Below are 24,706 nucleotides of genomic sequence, written 5' to 3' on the forward strand. Positions count from 1 at the left end.
TGGCCCTCCCTACGCACCTTAGAAAGATCTTAGAGAATATCCTTAAAAAAACATCCAGAACTCTTTATTTCTAATGAAAATCTCAAACTTGCTTTCTTTCTCTACTTTCATAATGATGAACTGTAGGAAACTCTTCATAAAACTACTGAAAGTTATGTACAATAACTGAGTTCTTGTATTCCAAGTTCTACGATCAATCCATTTACACACTCCACTGTGGGCACTTATTTCAACTAAAGAATTTTTAGCTTTAGCAATAACCTCAGTGAAGTGATTACAGCAATCCTATTAGAGCAGCTCCTGATCTGAATTAAGAACCAAGCCACACAAAGCAAGAGTCACAAAAGAAACTGGACTGCTCTGGCCAACAATCATCTTGCACTGCCTTCAGCTTTGAGAACTCTAGAAAGCACCAGGATTGGGGAAAATATTTCACCAGAGGGTCCTGCCAGAAGAGGGGAAACAAATGCAATATAGATGGGGAAGATACAATGACCCAAAGTTTATACTTCTGTTGATTTCACAGACAATTGCATATAAAGGCTTTAATGTGAATCTTCTTGTGGAATTCTACTGCAGTTTTGGAGCCCATGCCAAAACCACGAGCTTTACATTTGAGAAAAAGAATTTCAGATCTCCACAATGGCCTCCAGCTGTTCTTTGACTTTAGAAAAACTGTGCCATAATTGCTCTTCTCCAAAAACAAGGTAAATCTGTTTCACCTTCAATCCAACCAAAACCATGTCAAAAGGTACAAGAAAGATGGGCCTAGAGACAACAGGGATGACAAACAGGTACCACTGCTAAAATGGTGTCTAGCATATGAACACGAACATGCCCTGAAACTCCATAGACTGAACTCAGAGGAAAAAAATGGTGTGTGACAGAAAGGGAGCCTCATCTGACTGGTCTTTTTCTTCTACACTGCTCCAGTCTGCAGCTCTGAAATGAAATTCCTCTAAATAGTACAGAGGACGCATTGTGCTTTCTCTCACAAACAGAATGCCTTCAAGGTGGAACTTGAAATCAAGGTAAAATTATGTTGTGAAAATGCAAACTTTTTTCAAGAGAAAAGCAGTTTTCCATGGCTTATGTTGAACTGTGAGAATAATTTACTGCATAAAGAAGCCTGACAATTTAATAGCCAAGAATAATAATTTTTATGACAGTCACATGCTACCTTAGAATTTCCTTTTGAGAAAAAGAATGGAAGTTCCTATTCTCCTTATCATCCTAATCAGAGGACAAGCAAGAATAAAGTAAGAGTAGAGGGATTTATCTGATACTATTTAAAACGCTCATTGCAGCACAGAGAGGCAACTGTACATGAAACCACTGCTTTCTGAAGCACATGAATGACTCACAAAAAACAGTGATTCACTGTTATTGTGCTGGGGTGCCAGAAGAGACTGCAGAACATGAAATGCTGTTGGAACTGATTTTAAAAAAAGCTGATGCAATTTACTTCATAACCTTCCTGATCAACTTAGTCAAAAAGCAGATATAGATGTCTCCTCACAAGGGCATGGAAGCATTTTCTGTTCATGTTACCCTTACATACGAAGGAGCATGAAAAGGAAAGATTAGAAATTGCACTTCTTCATATCTAGGTGTGAGAAGCAAGAGAAGTGATTCTTGATTAGGAACTGATCATAAAATAACTATCACCTAGAAAGACAAGTAAAAATTAAGCCCTGGGAAAAACCTAGAGTCTCTTGCTTTTCTATCCTATTAATGCTGAGACATTTTGTCATGGGCACCATAACTGAGGCAAATAATTATTTTCTGCAGACTGAGAAAGACACAGGCTAAGGGCTAAATACACCTTTGGGCCACTAAAAGTCTTTCAATGGAATTTTGACTTCTATCCCAAAGATGGGTGTTGGAATTTGCCTCCTGATAACAAAGAATGAACCTCAAGGTTTTCTGTTGCAAGTATTTGGAAGTTAAGAAACGCTGTCCTTTGCTCAGGTTACACAAACATGGGAAATAAACAACAGTGCCTAAAAGATATGTTTAACTATTCTGAAGTATGGTAGTCTCCAGAAGGATATCACAGCAGGAGCCACAACCACACACCTTTGTTTCAAGGCTGTGACTGCTATTCTTCTTGTTTACTTTTTGATTTGGTCTCAGTAATCATTAGCAAATCATCAACCAAATCAAACTAAAAAAGAGTAATTCCCAAAGAACTGGTAATGGCAGACAAGATGACAAGGTGATATTGAGCTAAACAGATGCAATAAACCACAGCTGACCTGGCCAGGGTTTCACAAGGAAAAGGGCATGCAAAGTCTTCAACATTCTTATTCCACATATGCACAAAGTATGGCAAAGAGGACCAATATGGGACTATAATGCATACGCATACTCTACACGTGAACCAGTGTTAAAAGATTGATTGATTGATTACAAACACAGGGGGTTTGAACAGACAACAACCCAAAACCTTAACTGAGAACTTGCAAAGTAATATGACAGCATAGGAAATTTTAAAACTAATTCCACGTGCATAATAATGAAACATTTTGATACTGTAATTTCACTAAATATAGAAGTTGTCATACCTTGGTCTTCACTATAATCTTCATTAACTCTATCCTCTGTTTAAAGAAAAAGAAAATTAGTAGGAAAATTCATGGAATTTTAAGACAATAAAGACGCACAAATAATGCAATATAGTGTCAAGTTTATTCAGACCAAAAAAAATATTTGAAACTATAGTAGTTCATACTGTAATAAGTTAGTAAGAGTGCAAAGGTGAAGATTTCTAAAAGATCCTGTAAAAAAACTTGATTTTCTGGCATAAGAAGATAGACTTTAAAAAGAAAGCAATATCAGCAGGCTTTCTTATACAGTTCATGAAGCCATCTAAAAAATACCTATAGTTTGGAATTGAAGTATCTATAAATCATTTCTATATATAGCTAACTTCTACAGTGTAATTTTGGCATCTACTTGTTATGGCTTACTTGCTTTTAAAAAAATTTTAGAGATACTACTTTCTTCTTGACATCACACTAGCTGCAACATGTCTGGCAAGTTTAAATTCTTTTTTATCCACAAGAACATTTCTATACAATTTAAAATTCCAATATTCATTCCCCTGAAAATTCAACCTTCAAAATATTATTCTGCCCATTTGGCTGACATTACAGAGAAGTAGTACTCATGTAGGTTTTAGCATAATTTCCTCAGTAAGTTATTATGTCTACATTTTTAATTTACATTCTGAAAAAAATGCTATCTAGGAGCACCAAAGTCTTGGGTGTTGTGTGGTTTTGTGGTTTGTTTGTTTGTTTGTTTTGGGGAGGTATTTTTTTGTGTGTGATTGTCTTGGTTTGGGGCCAAAATTCAATGAACTTTTAATAGAAAGAAAGAAGACTCTGGACTATACCTGTGTAATGTTCCATAGCATCTTCTAGCAGTACCTCAGAGTCACCTTAAACAGAAATATTTAATGTTTTATTTTCCAACTGAATTTTCATGTGACAGCTAAATAACACAAGAGAACTTAGAAAGGTCACATATTTAGCTCAAAAATAACAGAAATAATCATACTGACTTACTACAGTGCTTTATTTGAAAGTGACTGCTGAATTATAAAACACATCCAGGAACTACACCATAAAACACACAGTACAGTAAGTTTATGCATATTTGTAGGCCTAAAGTTAGGACTATAAGCAGGTGTTGGATAATCAATCCATTGATTAGACTGGGAAACTCGTGACAGAACAAAATATTTATATAAGTTTGTAGATTGAATTAATGGAGTGTTATGTTCACAAATGTAATGGTAACATAGTGGCCTAAAAATCAGGCTTACTTGAAACTATCTAAAAACCCTTTGAAAATAAAACTGTGATGAAACAGTCAATATGACACATTGCTTTGTAGCACATTTTAAAAAGTGTGATTATATTATCATTTGAAGTAATGAAAATTTACAAACCTGGAGTGTCTGGATCACTTACTCTCTCTTCCAAATCTGCAACATACTCATCTAAAGATGTAAATTAAATATGAACAAATAAAAATCTTGAAATTAAAAACATGAAATATGCTTAATATTTCATTGTTTTAACTTGTATCCATAGTCAGTCTTTCAATGGCTAAATGTAGCTCCTTAGTTGAAAAATGAAAAACTAAAACTTTATCAACTGACATTTGCAACTTGACACATGGCAATCTAATGGAAGGCCTTGGGCCACTCTCACTTCTAGCCTTCTGCTACGCTCTCTGTAGCAAAAATAGAGCAACGAGAGCCATTAGTCTCCATCAATATTTTTTAATAATGTTTCTAATATTAATAGAAAATGCAAACGTCCTCTATTCTCAAAACTGTAAAGTAGTTTCTTTACTAACGTGCAGGAGGCTCACTTGGTGATGGATCTATAGAAGACAAGATATGAACCAGAAACTGACCTTGCAAAATATGTGCTTCACTTCTGGCATCTCAGATTTAGAGCAATTTACTTCCTTTCATTACCTAGCTAAATTTGGGGATTATTCTCCTCTATAACTACAATTCTTTTCAATGTTGTTAGTACACTCACTATGACACATCTGAGAAAACACAGTACTGAAGATAAAGTAACTTATCCTTTTACTTTGGAAGTATAATAGCTTGGATTCTAAACCAGTAATCTCCCACATCATTTGGAATAAACAGTTTTAACTGCATCGAACAAATAAAACTATTCTTCTGTCACATCTGTGACATCAAACACAATTGTGAGGTCCAGAGCTAACACTGAATCAAACATAAGAAGACTCGTCCAAATATAAATCAATTTTTAATGTCAATGCAAGAGACTGTCCATACTAGGTGAAACACTTATCAGACAGTAGAGAAACTGCAATATCCATTTAATGCTTCTTCATAATGGGAAAGATGAGCTAATGCCATTGTACGTGATATCAAGCATAACATCAAGATGACTGTAGGGTAATTGGATTAGTCCAAGCCAAATTTCAAAAAGCTTTCAAGATGCATTAAGGTGTGCAGAAAGACAGAACAAGGATAGTTCAGAATTATGTCCTTGGTGTTGACTCACTCTCTGATAGTAGTCAGCCACAAAGAAACAAACAGTCCTGAAGGAAAACTACAAATAACTGGATGCTCCTAATGCCAAGAATAATAGTCTAGAAGAATCTTAGTATTATAGACTGTACAAAGACAATATAAGCAATAAATCTCATTCTCATTTTCTTAGACTGCAAAACCACAGATCACTTGCCTACCAAGTCCCCAGTCATACACAACAGCCAGAAACACATAGTAAATAAAAAGTTTTTGCATCAATGAAAGCAAAGTTTCCATACCTGTCTCCTGTTACTTGTAATAAATACTTTCAATAGCAAGTATGATACAGTCATCCCAAAGTACAATTCTCCAAGAGAGTAAGAACTAGTTACTGGAGGAAAAAAACACCAAATTCAAAATTATATATTCCTAAACCAGTCTAACCTTTTCTATTTTTCTTTCTCATATAATTTGTTACATTGAGGCAGAAAACCATTATTACTGAGTATGGAAAAACAAAATGACACCTGGAATTTCATATGGTTCAGATTCCACTGCTCCAACATCATCTGCCATAGGATCAGCATCTGAGAAACAAATATGTTTGCACAAATTTTAACATTTTAAAATCAACAAACAGCACTGCAAACCCCCTAACAGATATTATGTAAGAACAGTCATATTTCTAAGCTGAAATTCTAAGCAATTTTTTCCTAATGGTAGCAAGATATGTATAGAGACTGAAAAAAAAGTACCATTTTTTTAATATACAATATTGAGAATGTGTATATATGAATAAATTCTATACACATTTCCTCAAAATAAGAGGACTCTCCCCAGGAATTTCTGAATAAATTGGAGGAAAGGAGAATATATTCACTTTGCCTTCTTAATTGCAAAGATTTAAAGTAAACAGAATTTGAATTTCTCTTCTAGTCTCCTACTTTGACTTGCGCTGTGGATGAATAAGAGAGATACAGAAACAAGGAGGTACCACACTCCCAGACTGAAGAGTTACTTTGGTTGTGAAGAAGGAATCTCAGTGCACTTCCAGCAATCAAAACTTTTAGATGACATCCATAACATGGGTTTTTTCAAAAGGTATCAAGAGGTATTAAGAGATAGGTAAAATTCTCAGTAGTACAAATAAAAGGTATTCAGAAAAATTTTCCCCTAGTTGGATTTAGATCATATGATTCCACTTTAATATTTTCACTACAATTTTTATCATCCAGTCAATGCCCCAAGGTGACAAGATATGAGTGTCATCTTTATACAATGTCTTCATCTCTGCAGGACTTAGATACAGTTAATGCATAACATTCTCTTAGGGAGCCATATTTCAATGAAAGAAGAATGAGAATAAACTCTAGAAAAGACTGTTAATAAACTTTTAAATTTAATTTAATAAACCAAAAGGTCCAGAAGCAGACTCCATACAGGTATTACTGACAGGAGATGAACAGATTGCGAGCAGTCATGCCAAGAAGCACTTGGGGGTGCTGGTAAATGAGAGACCAGACATGGAACACCTCTCCAGAGGTGTGAGAAAAGTCTGAGAACAGGGGTTCAGCCTGGAGAACAGAACGTTCTGGGGTGACCTAATTGCAGCCTTTCAGTATCTTAAGGGGCCTACAAAGGAGCTGAAGAGAGACTTTTAACAAGGGCATGTAGTGATACTGCAAGGGGTTTTGGCTTTAAACTGAAAAGGGGCAGGTTTAGATCGGATATAAAGAAAAACTTATTCACTATGAGGGTGGTGAGGCACTGGAACAGGTTGCCCAGAGAAGCTTTGGATGCTTCAGCCCAGGAAGTGTTCAAGGCCAGTCTGGATGGGGCTTTGAGTAACCTGGTCTAATGAAAGGTGTCCTCAATGGCAGAAGGGCTGGAACTAGGACATCTTTAAACCAAACCATTCAAAACCATTCTATATGATTATATTCATCCCTTTACTGGGGAGAGATATGCATATTTGGAGCACAGATTAATTTTGTTGAAAGCTGATAGAGTAGTAATTAATAATATATGGTTACCTGGATGCCAAAACACATAGCATTAAAATACTCCATTTTGACTTAAAATATATTTATTTGCTAAATAATGCTGTAGTTGACACTTGCTAAGGCTCTTTTAAGTAGGAATTACAAGTCCAGGTTTTAATGAGACATATTTGTCTGGGTTGGGTTTGCTTTTGTAAATTTTAATTTTGAATGTATTTAGTCATTCAGATACCTTTCTGAACCGAGTCTGGTGTCTCATATGAGTCTGGTATTTCATTCTCAAATTCTCTGAGCATGTCATCTGTTGCAGGAGCTTCAAAAGTTTCTCCACGTATTTCTTCCTTTACTTGCCACTGGTCACTTACACTTTCATCTTCATGTCTCTCTCCTAATCAGTAATGCAGATTGTTAGTGAATAAATTTTCTTTGGTATCTTCTATTACCAGCAAATATTCAGTCTCCAGTACACCCTTTGTGTTTTCCAGCTAGTCTCCAATGGGAATGGGGAGTGACAGATGACTTATCTACAGAGTCCAGCATTATAAACCAAACTTGCCAGGACCTTCTTTGCTCACAGTAAAGGCCATCTCTGGTCTACCCATTCTTGCCCTCTATCCAGTATTTTGAGGAAGTTTTTGTTAAATGACTGATTTGAGCTACTGCGGCCAAACAAGTCTGGATAAGAAGACACAGTTTTAGGATTTGGTGACTGAATTTTTTGAATTTTCTTGAAAATGAAAAATGAGCTGATTTGAATGTTTTGTGCAGGCAAAAGTACTTTAAGTGCATACCAAAACCAGACTCTGAGATTCCTCTAGCCTGTGGCAGTATTTATAAACTCTTCAGCAATTTCTAAGTGTTAATGCATTACCAGGCTGGGAATGGAGAGCTTCATGAAGAACAGATTGAATTTCCTCTTCCAACTCTATGTCAGCAGTCTTGTGCTCTAAAAAGATTACAAATTGCAGTGAAGGTAAGTGCAAAAGGCAAAATCTAAGCATTAACTCAAAGCTTGCAGCTTTTAGTAGGCTCTGTAATGTTCTTAATCCCTTTCACAAAGTTCCCTAGAGACTGACCTGGTGAACCTCTGCAACTCATACAATTAGAAAAACAATTTTGTCTTGCATACTCTCCAATATAGAAAGTATTACAACAATCACATCAGATTCACCCATCTGAAGATGAATTGGAAGAAATTGTCTACACTGCATTTTTTGCACATGTATTTTTTCTGGGGTAGTAACAACTTCAGGTAACTATTCAAACCAAGAACTTGCTTCTAAGGAATTAATTTACTAACACTTTCATCTATTATGTTCCTAGAATTTAGGCAGCAGCACTAGCAAGTCATATTTGACAACAAAATGTGAGTTGTAGAAGTAGGGTCTTGTCAACTTAATAAACAGGGAAAATAGATACTAACATTACAATATCAATTTCGCTACAAATTGCCAGGAGAAATCACAAACTGGTTTCATGGACAAGTGATTGGTATCTAACACATCAGCCCAGGACATAACAGGAATTTGTATGAAGCGTTGTCTTCATATAAATGTCCTGAAATTAACATTGAGAAACCCTACAATGACACATTTGACAAAAAAAAGCTCTAAACCAGATAACAGCTGCATTTTCAAATAAAGATCCAAAATGGTAGCAGCTACGAAAAATGATCCCACAAAAACAGAAAACACACACACACAAAAAACACCAAACAAAGAAAAAAAAAACAACAAAAAAAAAACAAACAAAAAAAAACCACAACCAGGAAACCATAACCTCATTTGATATATTTTATAAATTATATCCTAAGGAAAGTAATGAAAGTCTTTTAAAACAAAACCTATATTCCATAGATTCCACTGGCCATATGCTCTGTATTTGTAGGTTTATGTATTAGACTCACTTAAACATCACATAGGGTAAGCCTCTTCAATAAACAGGAAAAAACATGTACTCTTTGAATAACACTAATGCAAATCACATATGTGAAATGTGATGTGTAAAACATTTTTTCTTCAATCCCTCTTAATTCTAATACATTCTACTAATAGTATAGGGCTTTAAAAATATTTAATTTTTTTTAACAGTAGGAGCTCCATTTATTGTATTTATTATATACTAGTGGTTTTAGCAGAAAAGTGAGTACTTTATTATCTTATTAAGTTGATTGTTGAGGGAGTTTTATTTAGTTGCTTTAAGGTGAAGAATCTGCTGTTATTCTGGTTGGATATACAGCTGGAAATGTATCTAAACCACAACCGTACATCATCAGAAAGTTATTCTGATGTGATACTGCTACAATGGTAACCATGAAATTTTACACTTTTCATGGTCAGTGATTTATACAAAGTTATAAATAGTGATTCCTGTTAAATAAACTTTAGTAGATAAGCAAAACAAAATCTATAAAAGGGTTTGCATGTTAATGACACAGAATTATAATTCAAAGGAAGCATCATGTCTTTTTTTTCGCCTATGATTCATGAAAGGTCTTACCTGATTCGACATAGGACTTTTCTGCAGGCTGGACAGTCTCCTCAGATTCTGGTGATGCTGGCTGTGCTGGGACAGATCTTTCTTTAAGGCCTGCATTTTTCAGTCATAAAGTTAACTTTATACCCTTTTTGAACTGATTCAGCTATAAACTAACAAAGTACTTTCAACTAAATTAACTGATGTTACACTCTCCAAAAATGCATTCAAACAATCAATCATAGGGGTGTCATAATATACACAGTGATATATACAAAGACTAGAGTATTCAGATAGTAAAAGATGTCTGGAAGACAAACATACAATGAGGAGGAAAAAAGGTACAGAAATTTAAGCACTTGCCTTTATTTCAAAGTAACTGAACAAATGACTACAGTATTCTCAACATCTATTCAGTATCCAGTAAAAAAACAGGCAGCAAATTTTTCTCTCTGTTTTCAATTTGGGCAAAAAGTGCTTCATATGATCAATTTTATAGGTTCTATGAAGAACTAATTTGAACTTTATGAAAAGCTGCACAGAACAAGAAGAGGTATTTTAAATTCATATGTTACATCTTAGAAGACCTGATTAAGATTAGTTTGTTTTGACAACTAAATGAGTATAGAAAAAGTATGACTGATGGAATTTTACCACTAAGATCCTGATTATCTATACCACAGAGTCTTTCTAGATCAAAACACAATGAAAATAGAGCAATCAATAAATGCAGTGATCAACAGCATCATCATGGCAGGAGATAAAGATACAGCTGTGATAGATCATGTCACATCTTAAGACACCATATGCTCAAGAATGTGTTGGTATTAGACTAATTCTCCTCTCAACTCTCCTTTAGGAAGGTTCAAGCAAGACTTATACAGGAAGTTCAGACTGGGTATAAGAAAAAAATTACACATCCACACTCTCCCACCACAAGGGCAGTGGAAAAGACTGCATAGAGAGGTTGTGCATAAACCTTGGAGGTTTTAAAGACCACACTGGATAATGGCCAGAGCAACCTGGTCATTCCTCTGAAATGACTCTGTTTTGAGCAGGATGTTGGAATAAGGATCTCCTGAAGTCCCTTCCAAACTGCATTCACCTATAATCCTACATCCAAGGTCAATTAAGAAAAGACTCCCTTCTCAACACACATACACACACTGCCCAAAGCAAACTAGTTTTTCAACAGCTGTATACACAGAAATCAATAGAAAAGATAGTATGTAAGAAAGCAGAGGCTAAACTATGATGAACACTCCTGTAGTACTAGCAATCTTGTAAAAGCAACTGTTAAGTGGAATAAATATTATATTTCAAGTAAGTACAATTTTAAAAAATAATAATTACCACATTTCTATTGGAGTCAAACATATCTCAATACAAATTGGACTAGTATGTCTCAAACCAAATTTGTGTAGACTAGAGAGATGTTATTATTTTATGCATTGTGAGAAAAATATGTTTATTCCAAGTAATGGTTATAGGATAACAGAATTAAGTCTATCTTTTTATATTATTTAAATTTAAATTACTTAAAGGTAAGTAGTTAGGCTGTATCCAAAAGTACTGTAACTAAAAGTCCACCACTTTGGATTCAAAAGCTAGAAGAAAAATGCCAAATTTACACTTGGTTTTTGGCCAATTTTCTTCCGTCATTAAAAAAACATCCACCTAGAATATTAAAAAAATATTATTAAGACATTCATCTTTTGCTGCAGGAATATTAATGGCTACAAGAGTAAGAAGTTACATCCTTCTACAATCATCTTAGGATGGAGACAAAACCAGTCATATTAGCCACTCTCTCACACTTCAGAATCCATAAGCACGGGAACAGCCACCTTGCTTTCACAAACACAGCTCAGTTCCCTTACACATACACTGCTTTAAGTAAATCTTCATATCCTCAATAACCCACATGTCCAGTTCCAGACAACCACCTACTCTACTCCATGAACAATAAATGAATTCAAAGCATTTCAAAAGACAGCCAATACTCCACATCCAACAAGCACTATGGGTATTTAACAGGAAAGAAGGAACTAGCAAGAGTGTGTCTTTGTTTCACTTGCAGATTTCTCGACCTTCAAGCTTTTTATACACATCTATTGTGTTTATCACTGATTTCTATTCAATCCTGTCAAGTATGTAATATATTACATCATTTGCTTTTTGTAAGATATTATTTTCTCTCTTCTGTTTATTAAAATTATGTTGCACTTAGCTTTTACTTGTCTGGTGCATTTTTTGAGCTTATGTGGTAATTGCTGCATTAAGTTTAATGACAGTAATATTTCATAGAGATATACAACAACACAACAGATCTCTGGGGAAAAAAGACTTTATTTTGTGGCTATCTGTATAGCCTTAAGTGCTGCTCAAATAAAATTTTCTTTGGAAAAAAAAAAACAACCCAACTTTTTCAGAACCAGATAAACTTTGGGTCATAGATACAATAATATGTTACTCAGAACAGCAATTAATTTCAAATTTCACTCCCACACAGTTACAAGTCCTGTCACATTATGGGAGAAAATAAAAAGTCATGTGCACTATACCACTGTGCCACCATCCTTGAGAAGTGTGATTTGAATGCTCCTCTGGTCAAATACACATTTCAACACTTACCAGAGCAAAGCCATCACCAAAACCTAACAGAGAATGTTCATTATGCAAGTGCATTTATTAGATCTTCATTCTCTCATATTTTTTGCTAAGCACTATAATGTTCACAATGCACATCTCTTCCCTCCCTCTTCATGCATTTATAAATATTCAGAAAATACCTAAGCATATCATCTCTTAATTATCACAGCCAGAATCTTAAGCTACTGTACTGTTTTCTACAGCTTTAATTAGAACCATTTTTCATGACTATTTGAATAACGTTTCATTTTCTCTAAAAAAAAAATAACAAATCATCTTTAACCTTATTATCACATCTTATAACTCTAGGGATCAGAGCATGTTGCAGACATATGTATGGAACAGCTGAGATAAGTGTATTGCTAACTGTTATACACAAAATTTTAGCAAAACCACAAACAGAATTAACCTTCAGGACTTCAATATTACATTACCATCCACATGCATATATATATACTCATTCTCAATTTCACTCCTTAGTTTTGCTTTCTTGAAACTAATGCTGCGGTATATCAAGAATAAACCTTCCATTACAAATTTTGTTCTGAATCCTGTGTAATTATATTGTGCAATTGCTTGCAATATACTTGCTTTCAAATTTATTTAGAAAATATTTATTTCTAAATAAACTTGAAACCAACCATAGATTCAATAATATTCTGAAATCTCTTTAATATCTCTGCAGAAATGTTGTGCAACTTTATTTATTCTAATGAGACTGCTAGATAAATCTTTGCTTGATGCTAAAAATACAGAAGCTGTAAGAGCAAACTAACACAAAATCTTGCTTATAGAAACATCATAAACTTGAAAAGTGTTGAAGAAAATAATGGTTGCAAAAATCACATAAGCTGTTCTCTAAACAAGTTCAACCAGAATAGAGTAGCAGTAGCATATCACATTTTAAATGTAACTGGAATACAACAATACTTATCAATGATGAAATAGGTGGCCTAATTTTCAGTAGTATTCATTACCAAAAGGGTGGCAAACTTAGGAAAAAATCAGGACACAGTTAAATAAAAAGTGATAATGAATAAAGCTTTCCAACCCAAAGATAGCTAAATAAAATAATTAAATAAATAGGGAATGGAAGAAAAGCAGAAACATATTGTCATGGGATCAACAGACAAAAACCTTGGAGCATTTTGCTGAGTACACCCTGGGGTCTCATGAACAAGTGCAACATTCAAGTTGGTTTGACTATTTGTGTATAAAATAGTTTTCCCAGGAAAAAAGTAGTTCCCTCAGAGAAAAGGTTTGGCAGAGAATAAGTTACATTTATTTGCTTAGTTCCTATGACACTAGAGTCCATTAATGCTCCTCTTGGTTGTTTCTGTGAAATAGAAATATTTTATGTGTGAGTTTCTACTACATGTGTCCAGATAAGCCTGTTAATATTGCTTTTGAACTTGCATTTCATATAGAACACTAGACTTTCATCTCCACATTAAGCAAATACAAGTAAACAAGGAAGGAAAAAAACCCCACAATCAAAAAAACCTAAACGCATATTTAGAGTAGGCTTGAAGTAACTGGCATCAATTTGATATTTGAATGTTTTCAATACACACTGGTAGCCAGGCACATTAACATATGTACATACTTGAGTTTCACAGCAGATGTTTCTGCTTTGTGTTTATAATACCAGTACACACTGAACAGTTTTAAAAAAAATATTATATATAGCCTTTGTTCACACTTATTTCCAGAAAACATTATTTTCTTATTGCCATATTTACCACATTCATATAAATATGCTGAATTTTGCATTCTTGAGGTCTGTTCCTCATTAGCAGAACAGGAACTCTGTTTATTTCTTTTCTTTCTTGTCTTCCTTGGATTGGTTTTTAACTATCTTTTTTGTTTCTTTGTCTTTTCCCACATGAACAGTGCCATCCTTTTCACTGCTTGACTTTTTTGTAGTCTCCTTGGGTTTTACACTTTTGTCTAGGCCTTTTTCCTTTCCTCTGTCTCCTTTAGCCTTGTCAGAATCTTTCTTTAATTTACTCATATCAACAGCTTTCTTGTCCTTTCGATCAGTAGCATCTTTTCCTTTCCTGGTTTTCTTTCTTTCTTCTTCATTTTCCTCCTTCTTGGATTCCTGCTTCTCCCTTAATTTCTTGAGTGATTCTTTAATAGCTTCTTTTACTTTTTATTTTTTCATTTAAAAAAGAGGAACCATTAGAGAATCATAAGAGAACCATTCTTAGGCCACAAAACATCTTATGAACAACCAAGTAAAAGCTTTGATCAAATTATTATTTAATGTTTGTTAGATGTAAACTTGTATAATTAACTTCTAAGCTTTAAGCAATTTAAACAAATTAGTTTTGACTTTTAGCAACATCTCACACCATGCAGCCGGCAAATAATCTTTGCTTATACTGCAGCTGCATCCAAATGAAGCCCTAATCTACAGAAAACCATGCCTCTATTATCTTACTGCTAACTTCTGCTGAATGCTAAAACCACTTTTGCCTGTGAGCATGAAAATCACAATAAATTTTGAACCTTTGACAACAGCATAACAGTTGTAGAAGTTATAGTTAAAGTATTATAACACAAATTTATAATAAAATGTTTTACTGATACTACTACCTCATATTAAGCAAAGACTTAAAAAGATAATGGAAGTATGTATTGAGAAGTACAAGTGAGAAGAAACAGCAATGTCCCGATGAATTAAGTCAAAAAAAGTTAACTGGGTTTGACTACACTCAGTGAAATCAAAGCAATAATTGTAAATTGATTCTTACAACTTTGCTTTTCAGTTATCAGTAACACTTTTTTCTTTGTTTTACTTTTGGAGTTGTGTCTCTTGTGCTTCTTTTCTCTATTTCAATTCATATTTGGCTGTGACAGGGTATCCAGATAATATGTCATAAGAACAGTCAGAATAGAATCCTTGAAATTTATGTTCAATATGTTTAATGTTCAATATTTACCTCCATTTTGCCATAGTTTTGGAATATTTGTCAGTACCAGCAGAATTCTCCAGAAAAAGGAATTTTTAAGTCAATAAAATTTGAAGATTTTTCCATTAAATCTGTATGCAATATTTGCATTTAATTTTAAAATTAATACTCCCTCATTATTAAGAAAGTGATAATGACTTTTATATATAAACAGCTCTATTTTTATTCAGACTTTTGAGAGAAACTGCAGTCTGTTGAGGCAAAAAAGCAGGTTTGCCTCTAGGTGCTGTGTAACGTTTCTGTGGAGTGAACAATTCAATTCCATAGCTCAGTCTAGAAGGAATGACATCACATTCCCTTCCAAATGGCTTTTGACATAAAACATTTGAAATATGACATTCCATTTCTTTATTCTCATATCAAACATGGAAAATAATCCAAAACTCAGGAAAGAATTGCTAAGTGACATTTATTACATTCTCAGAAACACACGGTTGCAACCAAGTTATACCAAGCACAATGTGGAACACATCCTAAAAATTTCAACTTGATGCAAGAAAAGTCACATTGAAATGAGCAGAGAGCTTTCCTTAGCAAATACACTTTTTTTCTCATGAAGGTTTGTATGGTAAACAGCATGCATTTTTCACATACTGCTGGAAAAAAAAACACCTTAAAATCGATATGTCTTTAATGCAACATAAAGACTTCTAATATACATAGCCCCATGCTGCCTGGAGATAACTGAGCAGGTATAAAAGGCTAAGCACCTGAATAATATCTGGTACTTTGGTGTTTGCTGAGGCCAATTAGCTTTTTTTGTCTTTAACGCATTTAGACCATATGGCCTGTTCATACAGCAATGTAGTTATAAATAAATATATGGCATAAATTGGTTGCAAGCTATCCTACGTTAAGCTTTTAGAAAATTTTGTAATCCATCCTGCAAATAATATTAAAGGGGAAGTTATTGAACTTTGCCTTAATTTCTCCTCCCACAGGAAAAAAAAATAGATGAAACTATTAAAGTACAGCCTTAGAAGAATTAAGGCATTTGAGTCCAATCACAATATAGTAATAGTATCATGAATCCATGGAAGACAACTAAAAGAGGATTTCACACATAGCAAAACCTTACTTAAAAACATGCAGAATATCAAATTATCATAAACTACTTACACTCCAAACAAGACATCTGTTGTAAAAAAATCCACACAAACTAAATATAATCTCTAGTTAGCAAAGCACTTGCATTGCCACTAAATTACAATCAGTAGCAAAAAAAAATACCAAAAAATTGCAAGAACAATAGTTTGCTGCACCATTAGACAATATTTAGCCCACATAGCTGGTATTAGTAACCATTATTATAACCCAGACCTGGTATTTGTAATGCACATGCATTTCATTCATCATTATCTGCATAAAGTTCCACAATAAAAAGAACATTAAAAATACCTTTGGGTTTACTTTTTTTCTTGGCTACCCCTCCAGGCTCCTCACCTAATTTGTTGCAAAATTGAAATAGGTTATGAACATATTTGTGATGTTTAACAAATTTGACATGAAATTTCCCAAGCTGTCATGCTATGTAAAAAGTTCACTTCACACAGCACACTACAATGCTATGGAAAAATACAAAATATTAACTGATTAAGAATAAAGCAAGTTCAGTTGCAGGACCATCACAAGTACTGATATGAAAGACTAACTAATCAAAGAAAAGCACCACATTACCAGATGCATGCTACTTGTGAAGCTTCTTGACTTGGAGATTGCTCAGTTCTCTCCAGACAAGTGCTGCCATGTAATTATGACCAACACTCCTGATTTCTCTGCGAAGCACTTGTCAGTTCCCTCTCAAACACACTAATTTATGCTTCTATAAAATTTTATAAATATTTTATAAACATATTAACTCAAAAGCTCTTCAAGTGCATAGGTATTGTAGAGTATATAAATTGACTGTTTTCTTATAATAAATTACAACATATGTTTCTTTATCCAATGGAAAAGAAATGTTCTGGCAAAGGTATTGCTCAGATCCAAAAAGCAGTTGCCATTTCATTTCCGTTAAAATACTTACTGCATTACTTCAGACTACTTAAGACTGTTAAGATTTTTATTTAAAAAAATAAATATGATTCTCCAAAATTAGGTGCTGTCTTCTTTTCCCATTGTAGCTAACAAACTGAGGGCATTCAGTATATTGATTGTGCTTTATACCTAGTACCACAAGAGGCATAAGGCAAAAGCCTTTCCAAAAATATAAATAATAATTAGCTTCATCTTTTTAAAACCATTAAAAGAGACTGGATTATCACTATCATGATGCTGTGGATTAAGACTTAAACCCCACAAACACAGCAATTTTAACCACAAAAATCATGTAGGTTGCTACCTAAAAGCCAACTAGAATGTAAAGAAAAGCTGAAAAGATACACTAACTATTTATTTTTAAACTCATACATAATCTTATTAAATGAGAAGACATATTCCCACATCTCAACATTAGGCTTCTCATTCAGACATACAAAACACCTACACTGAACATCTGCACCTTGAGTTTAGGTTTCCAGAAAACAGTATCTACCTAAATTGTGTCATTATATATCAACATTTATTCTGAAAAACAAACAATACTCCGATAGCCTATAGTAAATAAATAAAATCATAAATTTAAAGAATGTAGTCATTGTAGTCACTTTGCATCTAATTTCTATACCACACGTTTTCAAAATATTGACATTATGGCCAAAATTGTTTTTAAAAGGGTCAGTCAAGTAAAAATATAATTTATAAATTAATTCCCTTACAAACTCATACCTGGGATATGAGTCTTTTCTTCCCTCATAGATTTACCACCACTGCTGAAGTCCAGTGCTCTAACTTGACTAAAATCATTATTCAGTCTTACTATTTCTAAGCAGAGCGTGGAAGAATAAGTTAACAATTTTTTCATAAAAAAGGAAAAATAGACTCTAACTTCCTTTTATTACAACATCAATGAAAATATAAACAATAAAAGATACTCAGCAAAGTTGCAAAGCTGTATGTAAATTTCCAGCTCCTCCCCTCTTTTCATATTAAAATTAAACATTACTGGATATTTTAAGATACTTTTAAAAGCATGTGTTGACAAGGAAAACTGCAAAATTTTACAAGGATCAGTATACACAAAAACTATCATACAAATATTTCAAATTATTGTTAAATAACCACATATGCACTATGTTGAAAGATTACAAAATATCTTGTTCACTGATTACTGTTATTTCATTTGTTAAATATTCAGACAACCAGTACTTTTGTTTCAATCTGCTTTTATGCAATGAATAGCACTAAGGTTCTCAGCAAATTACCAATTAATGACATAATTACATAAATCATGTAAATTTTAACATATTCTTAATAGACCTGTTTACAAGGAAAGTATGTAAAATAATATATTGTAAAATGTTAGTATTATGCAATAATCTCAAGACAGAAATCCTGCTGCGTCTTGATTTCCACCTGGTCATGATCCCTACAAGGGGAAATCCCTACACAGGAAAATCTCATTTGTCAGCCCCAATTAGCCTGAAGCAAGATGGGTGCAAAACACCTGATTTTCCAATACAGCAGTGCCCAGAGCATGTGACAAAATCTGGCACCTAAGGGAATTCATGGCGAAGATTTAGGCTCTTACAGCTTGGGAGCACACAAACCAGTGTCCAGAATTTTATAAATCATGTAGTTGAACTTGTAGACTCTTATTCTAAGGTCCAATTCAAGTGGCTTCACACTTGTTTTGAGCTAGTTTTAAAGTTCCTTCTTTTTTCCACTCAATCCCACATTATAAATGTCCAATGCTGGCAATACAAGAAAAAAATATACAATTTATAACATCAAATGTGAGTGTAATGAAATGTCAGAAATGGCTACTATTGGAGTCAGTTAATTAAAAAGTTGAGTTCAAAATTAAGATAGGTGGATAGGTTTACAATATTTTCTAAAAAACTGCTTTAAATAGTCATTCTAAAAAGTAAATACTGTCAAAGTGGTTATTTTCACATAATGCTTAAAGGTGGTCAACTTGCTATCTTAACTGGTTCTTTGAAGCTTAGGAGTATTACAAAGCATTCTTAATCTGCAACAAAGTGCAGTCATTTCCTCTATTTTTTCCCATAAAAACCTTCAAGAACATTCTCCACAAACAACCCTCAAGAGAGAGCACAGATTCAGAACTTAAGCATCAAAAGAAAAATATATAAATACTATTTTTATTCAGAAATATAAGCATTGCAAAACAAAAATAATAGGTAAAAAGCACTGGTTTTGAGCAGTTTCCTAGATGTTGACAAGTAACATTCTTGTATTTAACAATATACTGAGCAAGCTGATATGCAAATACTATTTTATTCACTTAATAATCCTGACAACTTTAATAGCCTTGCTAGAAAAAAGGCTTTGCCATGTGAAAAAATTCCTGTAAGTCAATTTCTCCACTGCATCTACCTGCATAAACACTTCTAACCTGCAGCACTATGAAACAAATGTCAGCTAATTAAGGTGGCTTATCCACTTAGATGCGAGAAAGGGAGAGGACACTTTGCATTTACCATAGAAAGCACAGGGGCCAGGTTAGCACTAAGCAGCCGACAGGCAGCACTTGCTACCCTTCTGCACATTGTTCAAAGCCTGGATAACAGAATATTTATTTATTGTCAAGTTTTAAACACTAGGGATTGTGTTCAGACTCTTGCTGTAATTTACAATCAAGAACCTCCTTAACTACACAGAAAATTAGCAAATGATGTTAAAAATGCAATACTGAAAAAGGAAATACAAATCTGTAAGCCAAAATCATTATTAACATTTTTTCTTTCCTTTTTATTTCCCTTCTCCAGAAGAACTGCAAGTCAGAATAATTTATGATTGTTTGCATAGTCTCCCACACATAATTATTACTATGATTGTGCATTTATAATATGCTATAGTAGATATACAAGGTCATCTGCTAAACAAAATTAGTTTACAGATAGAAAGCCAGCACCCACTTACCTTAAACTGAGCTCAGCACTTGTGTTACCACAGCCTGTAACTCTCCCAAGAGCAAGAGTTTTAATTCATACAACTAGCATAAAAAACCCCCAAACAACAAAACACCAAGCTTCAGTACATTCTCCATACATTGCTGTAGTATCTCTTGGTTATTTAACTGCCTAATGTCAGAAGAAAAATCCAGATCAGATACACATGGTAGAAAGCATTTTTGTTTCCTGAAGTCACAGATGCTTATGCTGCATTCTATACAAGCAGATACAAGAAACCAACAAGGAAATCTTGCCTTTATTAGCCTCATCTTGAGACATACATCCTAACTGACCACAAGAAAGACAGTACTTAATGTATTTCATGCTGCTGTGACATCATTATGATACCTGCTTATCTGATGGAAACCGAACAGGGAATACAGTAACACATCTGCCCAAAATGACTGATCTGTACACAACAGCTTTCCCCAGCTCTCAAATTACATTGCAATACAGGTGGGTTTTACCTCTCCCATCTAACCATTAAATGAAATTCAAATCTTTCTAATGCTTCAATATGTTCTTCTTCTATACTGCCATCTAAATGCAACCTACACCAGTAACTCTTAGGAAAATTTTATTTCTTCTATAGCCAGTCAATTGAGACTAACTAATAATGAAATTTTTTTAAAGGGGGCAGGGGTGAAATACTGGCAAGAAAACTTTTTGCAATAAGAATTTCAACAGGTATGCAAGCAAAGTACTCTTTATTCTCTTCAATTCAAAGTTATTCTATACATTATGAGCATTGCGATTTCTCTTTGCCATATAAAACACTCTCCTACTTTCAAATTAAATACTGCTGAAGGTGGTCACAGAAATCTGGGGTTCAAAGCTTCTAAAAGTTTTCAGCCATTTCAGATTTATGGGTATTAAGGGTTTTTTCCCCTATAAATTTATTTTCATTAGTATCACAAGAAAGCAAGCAAAAGCTTCGCTACAGAGGTTAATGCAGTATTTTGTTTGAAGACTGGCAATTAAAATATCAGACATTTACCAACAAACGACAAAGTAAAACATCCCACATATTTCTAAAAATGCTGGACAAACTGGAAGACTACAATTTTAGTCACAGACATTTATTTCTGCAGCTCTGTAAAATTTAATATAAATTAACTGTAAGGAATATGAAGGTATCTAATGAAAACCGCACGTCCAATTTAATATAAAATCAGTAAATATTTTCCACATAAAAAACATTGTTTGCTACTAATTTTCTCCTATTTTAAATTCTCACACCAGAAACTGCACGAGAAAGCAGCAACCTTGCCTTCTAAAATAATTATTCTAAAATAATAGAAGCCAAAGCTCCTGTGGTTTTCAACCCATATTTTTAAAATACTTTAAAAACAATATACTGACTATATTTGTATAGTCACAAACAAGCAAACTAAAAATTTAGTTTTCAGGTTCCTGAACTAATTTCAAACAATTTGTGTGGACTCACAAGCAAATTGGGATACTGTTCAGTTTTCTTTACTTATTTACACGTCATACTCAGTTTAATGTGTTTTGCTGTTAAATGCTTTTTTTAGAACAGATGAACAAACTAACAAACCAACCTGCCATGCTGATATAACTGAAGATTCAACTAAATCTTATTACCACCCATACTAGCCAAGTTCTGCTTGCAATCACAACCATTAATAGAATACATGAAAACCAAACTCCTCTAACCCAAACTTTCGGAGAGTTTTGAGAGCTCCACTCACCACTGGTGAGGGTTTAATTTTTAACAGGAACAACCCCAGGCAAGAATGAGCACTTCCAAAAACAAGACTATATTCCAGAAACAAAGTACCCTACACAAAGTTATTTACTTATCCTAGGTCTTTCCACCCACCCCTAACCCCTTCTTCTCTTCTGACAAATTCTTCATTCCCACTCGAATTGTTTTCGAGCAGATGTCAACACACGATAAAACCAACAAGGAAGTTGCATGATATCAAATTAGAACTCTGTTGGCTGGAATTTCATCTCTGTAGCCCACATTAAACTAATTCACTGTTTATTGACCTCCTATCTCAGTGCCTGTAGCTTTCTTGTGATTCAAGCAATCCACCTCGATTTCCCTTGAAAAATTTCCAGTTTATCAATTCATATTTTAACTACTTTGTATAAACTTCATTATATAGAATTCCTATAGCAGATGTTTCCCTTCTCTTTTTGGCTATCTAGTTCCATTACTGAAGCATCTACAATAGAATTTAATGTTCCATAACAATTTTTTAATTCACACTGAGACATGCTATTATCCAAAAACAGTGATGAAACTCTTATTTCTAATTCAAATCTGTTTCTAAACTTAAGATCAAAAAATTCCCAAACAAAATAAAACAACCCAAGCTTGCTTATTTCCTACAACTCAGACATTGCAAGTTTTTTGCACTTGCTAACAAACTGCTCAGTAACATGTCAGATATCTGCTAGCATTTATTTTTATAATGTTTGGGCATTTATTTATTTTCTTTGCCTTACACTTTATATATCTTTTTTTAATATCCATTAAATTTATATGTGGCTAACTTTCTTTTATCTTAATCCCCAAATATTTGGAAGAAAAGGTGACCAATGCTCTCATCATAAACCTTGAGCAGCAGTATTAGCCCATCACAACACTTCACTTACTTAACACTAGCACATTTTTATTACTTTTAAAAGATTACACAGTACCCTGAACTGGATGATGTCGAGGAAGTTTTTTTGAAACAGGCATGTCAAATTGTTTAAAACTGTCATGCCAAAGTAAGTGAAAATTTATTTATTTTTAAAAGAAGTTAAAATTTCAGCCTGCAACTACTAGTGTTAAAACTTGAGTATCAACTTCATATAGGAAACCAATACAAACTTAAGTAAAGCAGGCATTACAAAAAACAACTTGATATAATTTTAATAGTGATTTGTTTGAGTACATTATTCATGTTTTAAAAGGACAGCTCAATTTCAGCTTTTGACACCTGAAAAAAACTGCAGGACACAATTATAAGCTGCCCTTTCTATACCAGTAACTTCATGATAGCAGACAGAATTCACATACATGGAAAGTATTTTTGGAACAACTGTCATAAAACAGTGTCACAAGAAAACAATTCGAATTTGCAAAACTATATTAAATATTTCAATTTCTCAAGAAATAGAAGACATTAAATTCTAATTTCCAATTAGTCTTTAATATATTCAGTATTACATTAGAAATACATAATCACAGCTTCCCATTTCCATAGAAGGCCCACCCTAAAAACTAAAATTTTAGAACAGCCCTTGCGATATGATTGTCATATTAAAGAAATGACTGAAGACTTAGTTTGAAAACAGACAAATCAGTGGGAATAAACCATATGACAGTAGCTTCTGAATACAACAGATGTTAGCTAACTTAGAAATAAATGTTTCTGTAGAATTTTCAAGCACTTATAAATTAAGTGCTTTTCTTTGAACAAGTAAAAAGAATCTATCTGAGAAATCAGTGAATCACAAAATAAGTTATTTATTAAAATTATATTTCACAAGAGAATTATCATTGTCATGTCTATATTAAGGATTAACATATAAATATGTATTTACAAAATGCAGTCATGCTAGAACACTTTATAATCAAGGCTGTTACAAAATGCTTCAGTTAATGTTTGCTAGAAAGACAAATGTTATACTGTTAACAGTAGAGATTATTACACTTAAGCTTTGTAAGTTTTGTGCATAAAATGCACAAATTGAAGCACATACAGAAACCAACTACACAACCACAGATACATGTTTTATTCTACATATTTACACACCTGCATAATACTTGCCATCCTGTCACAAAAATGGAAAAATTATTGAATGGCTTTCAACTACTGAAACAGCATTGCATGCCTAACTCTAGTTCAATCTTTATAGTGTCCATTTGGGAGGTTTCCCTCAATGCCATAAATTCTTGTTATATAATACTGATGATTTCATGGACATTTTCGAAAGCCAATCAGATTAGTCTCTCAGTCACTGGTTCTGTAAATCCAAAATAACACAAGTCTTTTTTCCCTGAACCCCTTCATTCTGTGACGTGCCATCAACATCATCTGCAGATTCGCTCTCTTCTTCTTCTAGTATTTCAAAAGGAGTCAATACATCATAGAGAAATGAGAGAAAGCCATAAAACCAATCAGAGCTTTCCTCTGCTAAAATATTAAGGACTTCCTCAAGGGAATCAATATTTTCATTACTGCCATCTTTGGTCAGGCCTATACAAGAATAGAGGAAAGAGAGAGAGAGAGAGGGAAGGGGAAAAAAGAGACAGCAGTTAGGTGGAAAGAGGAAACTGTAAAAGGAGGATCTGTGAAAGACATCTCTTGTCACAGACAGAAGTCTTTACAGGAATGCTAACTAGGAAATAGAAGGATGTTAAGAAAGTTGAATCTTTCCAATACAGACTATAATTTGGGCAATAAACATGCAAAACATTATGCCACAATCTTACTAAAAAAAAATAAATAAAAAAAAGGCAGTAGCTTTGCTTTCCCTTGTTCCTAGTCCTAAGACTAAACCACTTATATTCCAGTTTTTTACCACATCATTCAC

At 33.7% G+C, this 24,706-nt stretch overlaps 1 protein-coding gene across 10 annotated transcripts in view; it reads right to left on the reverse strand.

The window, feature by feature from the left end:
• Positions 1 to 24,706, reverse strand: part of ASPH (aspartate beta-hydroxylase) — a 115,663-nt gene that overhangs the window by 66,189 nt on the left and 24,768 nt on the right. For 9 of the 10 annotated variants that reach the window (XM_069004825.1, XM_069004828.1, XM_069004824.1 and 6 more), the window contains 7 exons: positions 9,529 to 9,618; positions 7,901 to 7,975; positions 7,262 to 7,417; positions 5,557 to 5,616; positions 3,956 to 4,006; positions 3,398 to 3,442; positions 2,568 to 2,603 (listed from right to left, as the gene is read on the reverse strand). In XM_069004825.1, coding sequence (XP_068860926.1) covers positions 2,568 to 2,603; positions 3,398 to 3,442; positions 3,956 to 4,006; positions 5,557 to 5,616; positions 7,262 to 7,417; positions 7,901 to 7,975; positions 9,529 to 9,618 — 513 coding nt within the window. The remainder of the gene's footprint in view (positions 1 to 2,567; positions 2,604 to 3,397; positions 3,443 to 3,955; positions 4,007 to 5,556; positions 5,617 to 7,261; positions 7,418 to 7,900; positions 7,976 to 9,528; positions 9,619 to 24,706) is intronic. The other variant, XM_069004833.1, reaches the window with a different exon arrangement.

Source organism: Aphelocoma coerulescens, chromosome 2 (genome assembly GCF_041296385.1).
Source record: "Aphelocoma coerulescens isolate FSJ_1873_10779 chromosome 2, UR_Acoe_1.0, whole genome shotgun sequence".
Lineage (NCBI taxonomy): Eukaryota > Metazoa > Chordata > Aves > Passeriformes > Corvidae > Aphelocoma > Aphelocoma coerulescens.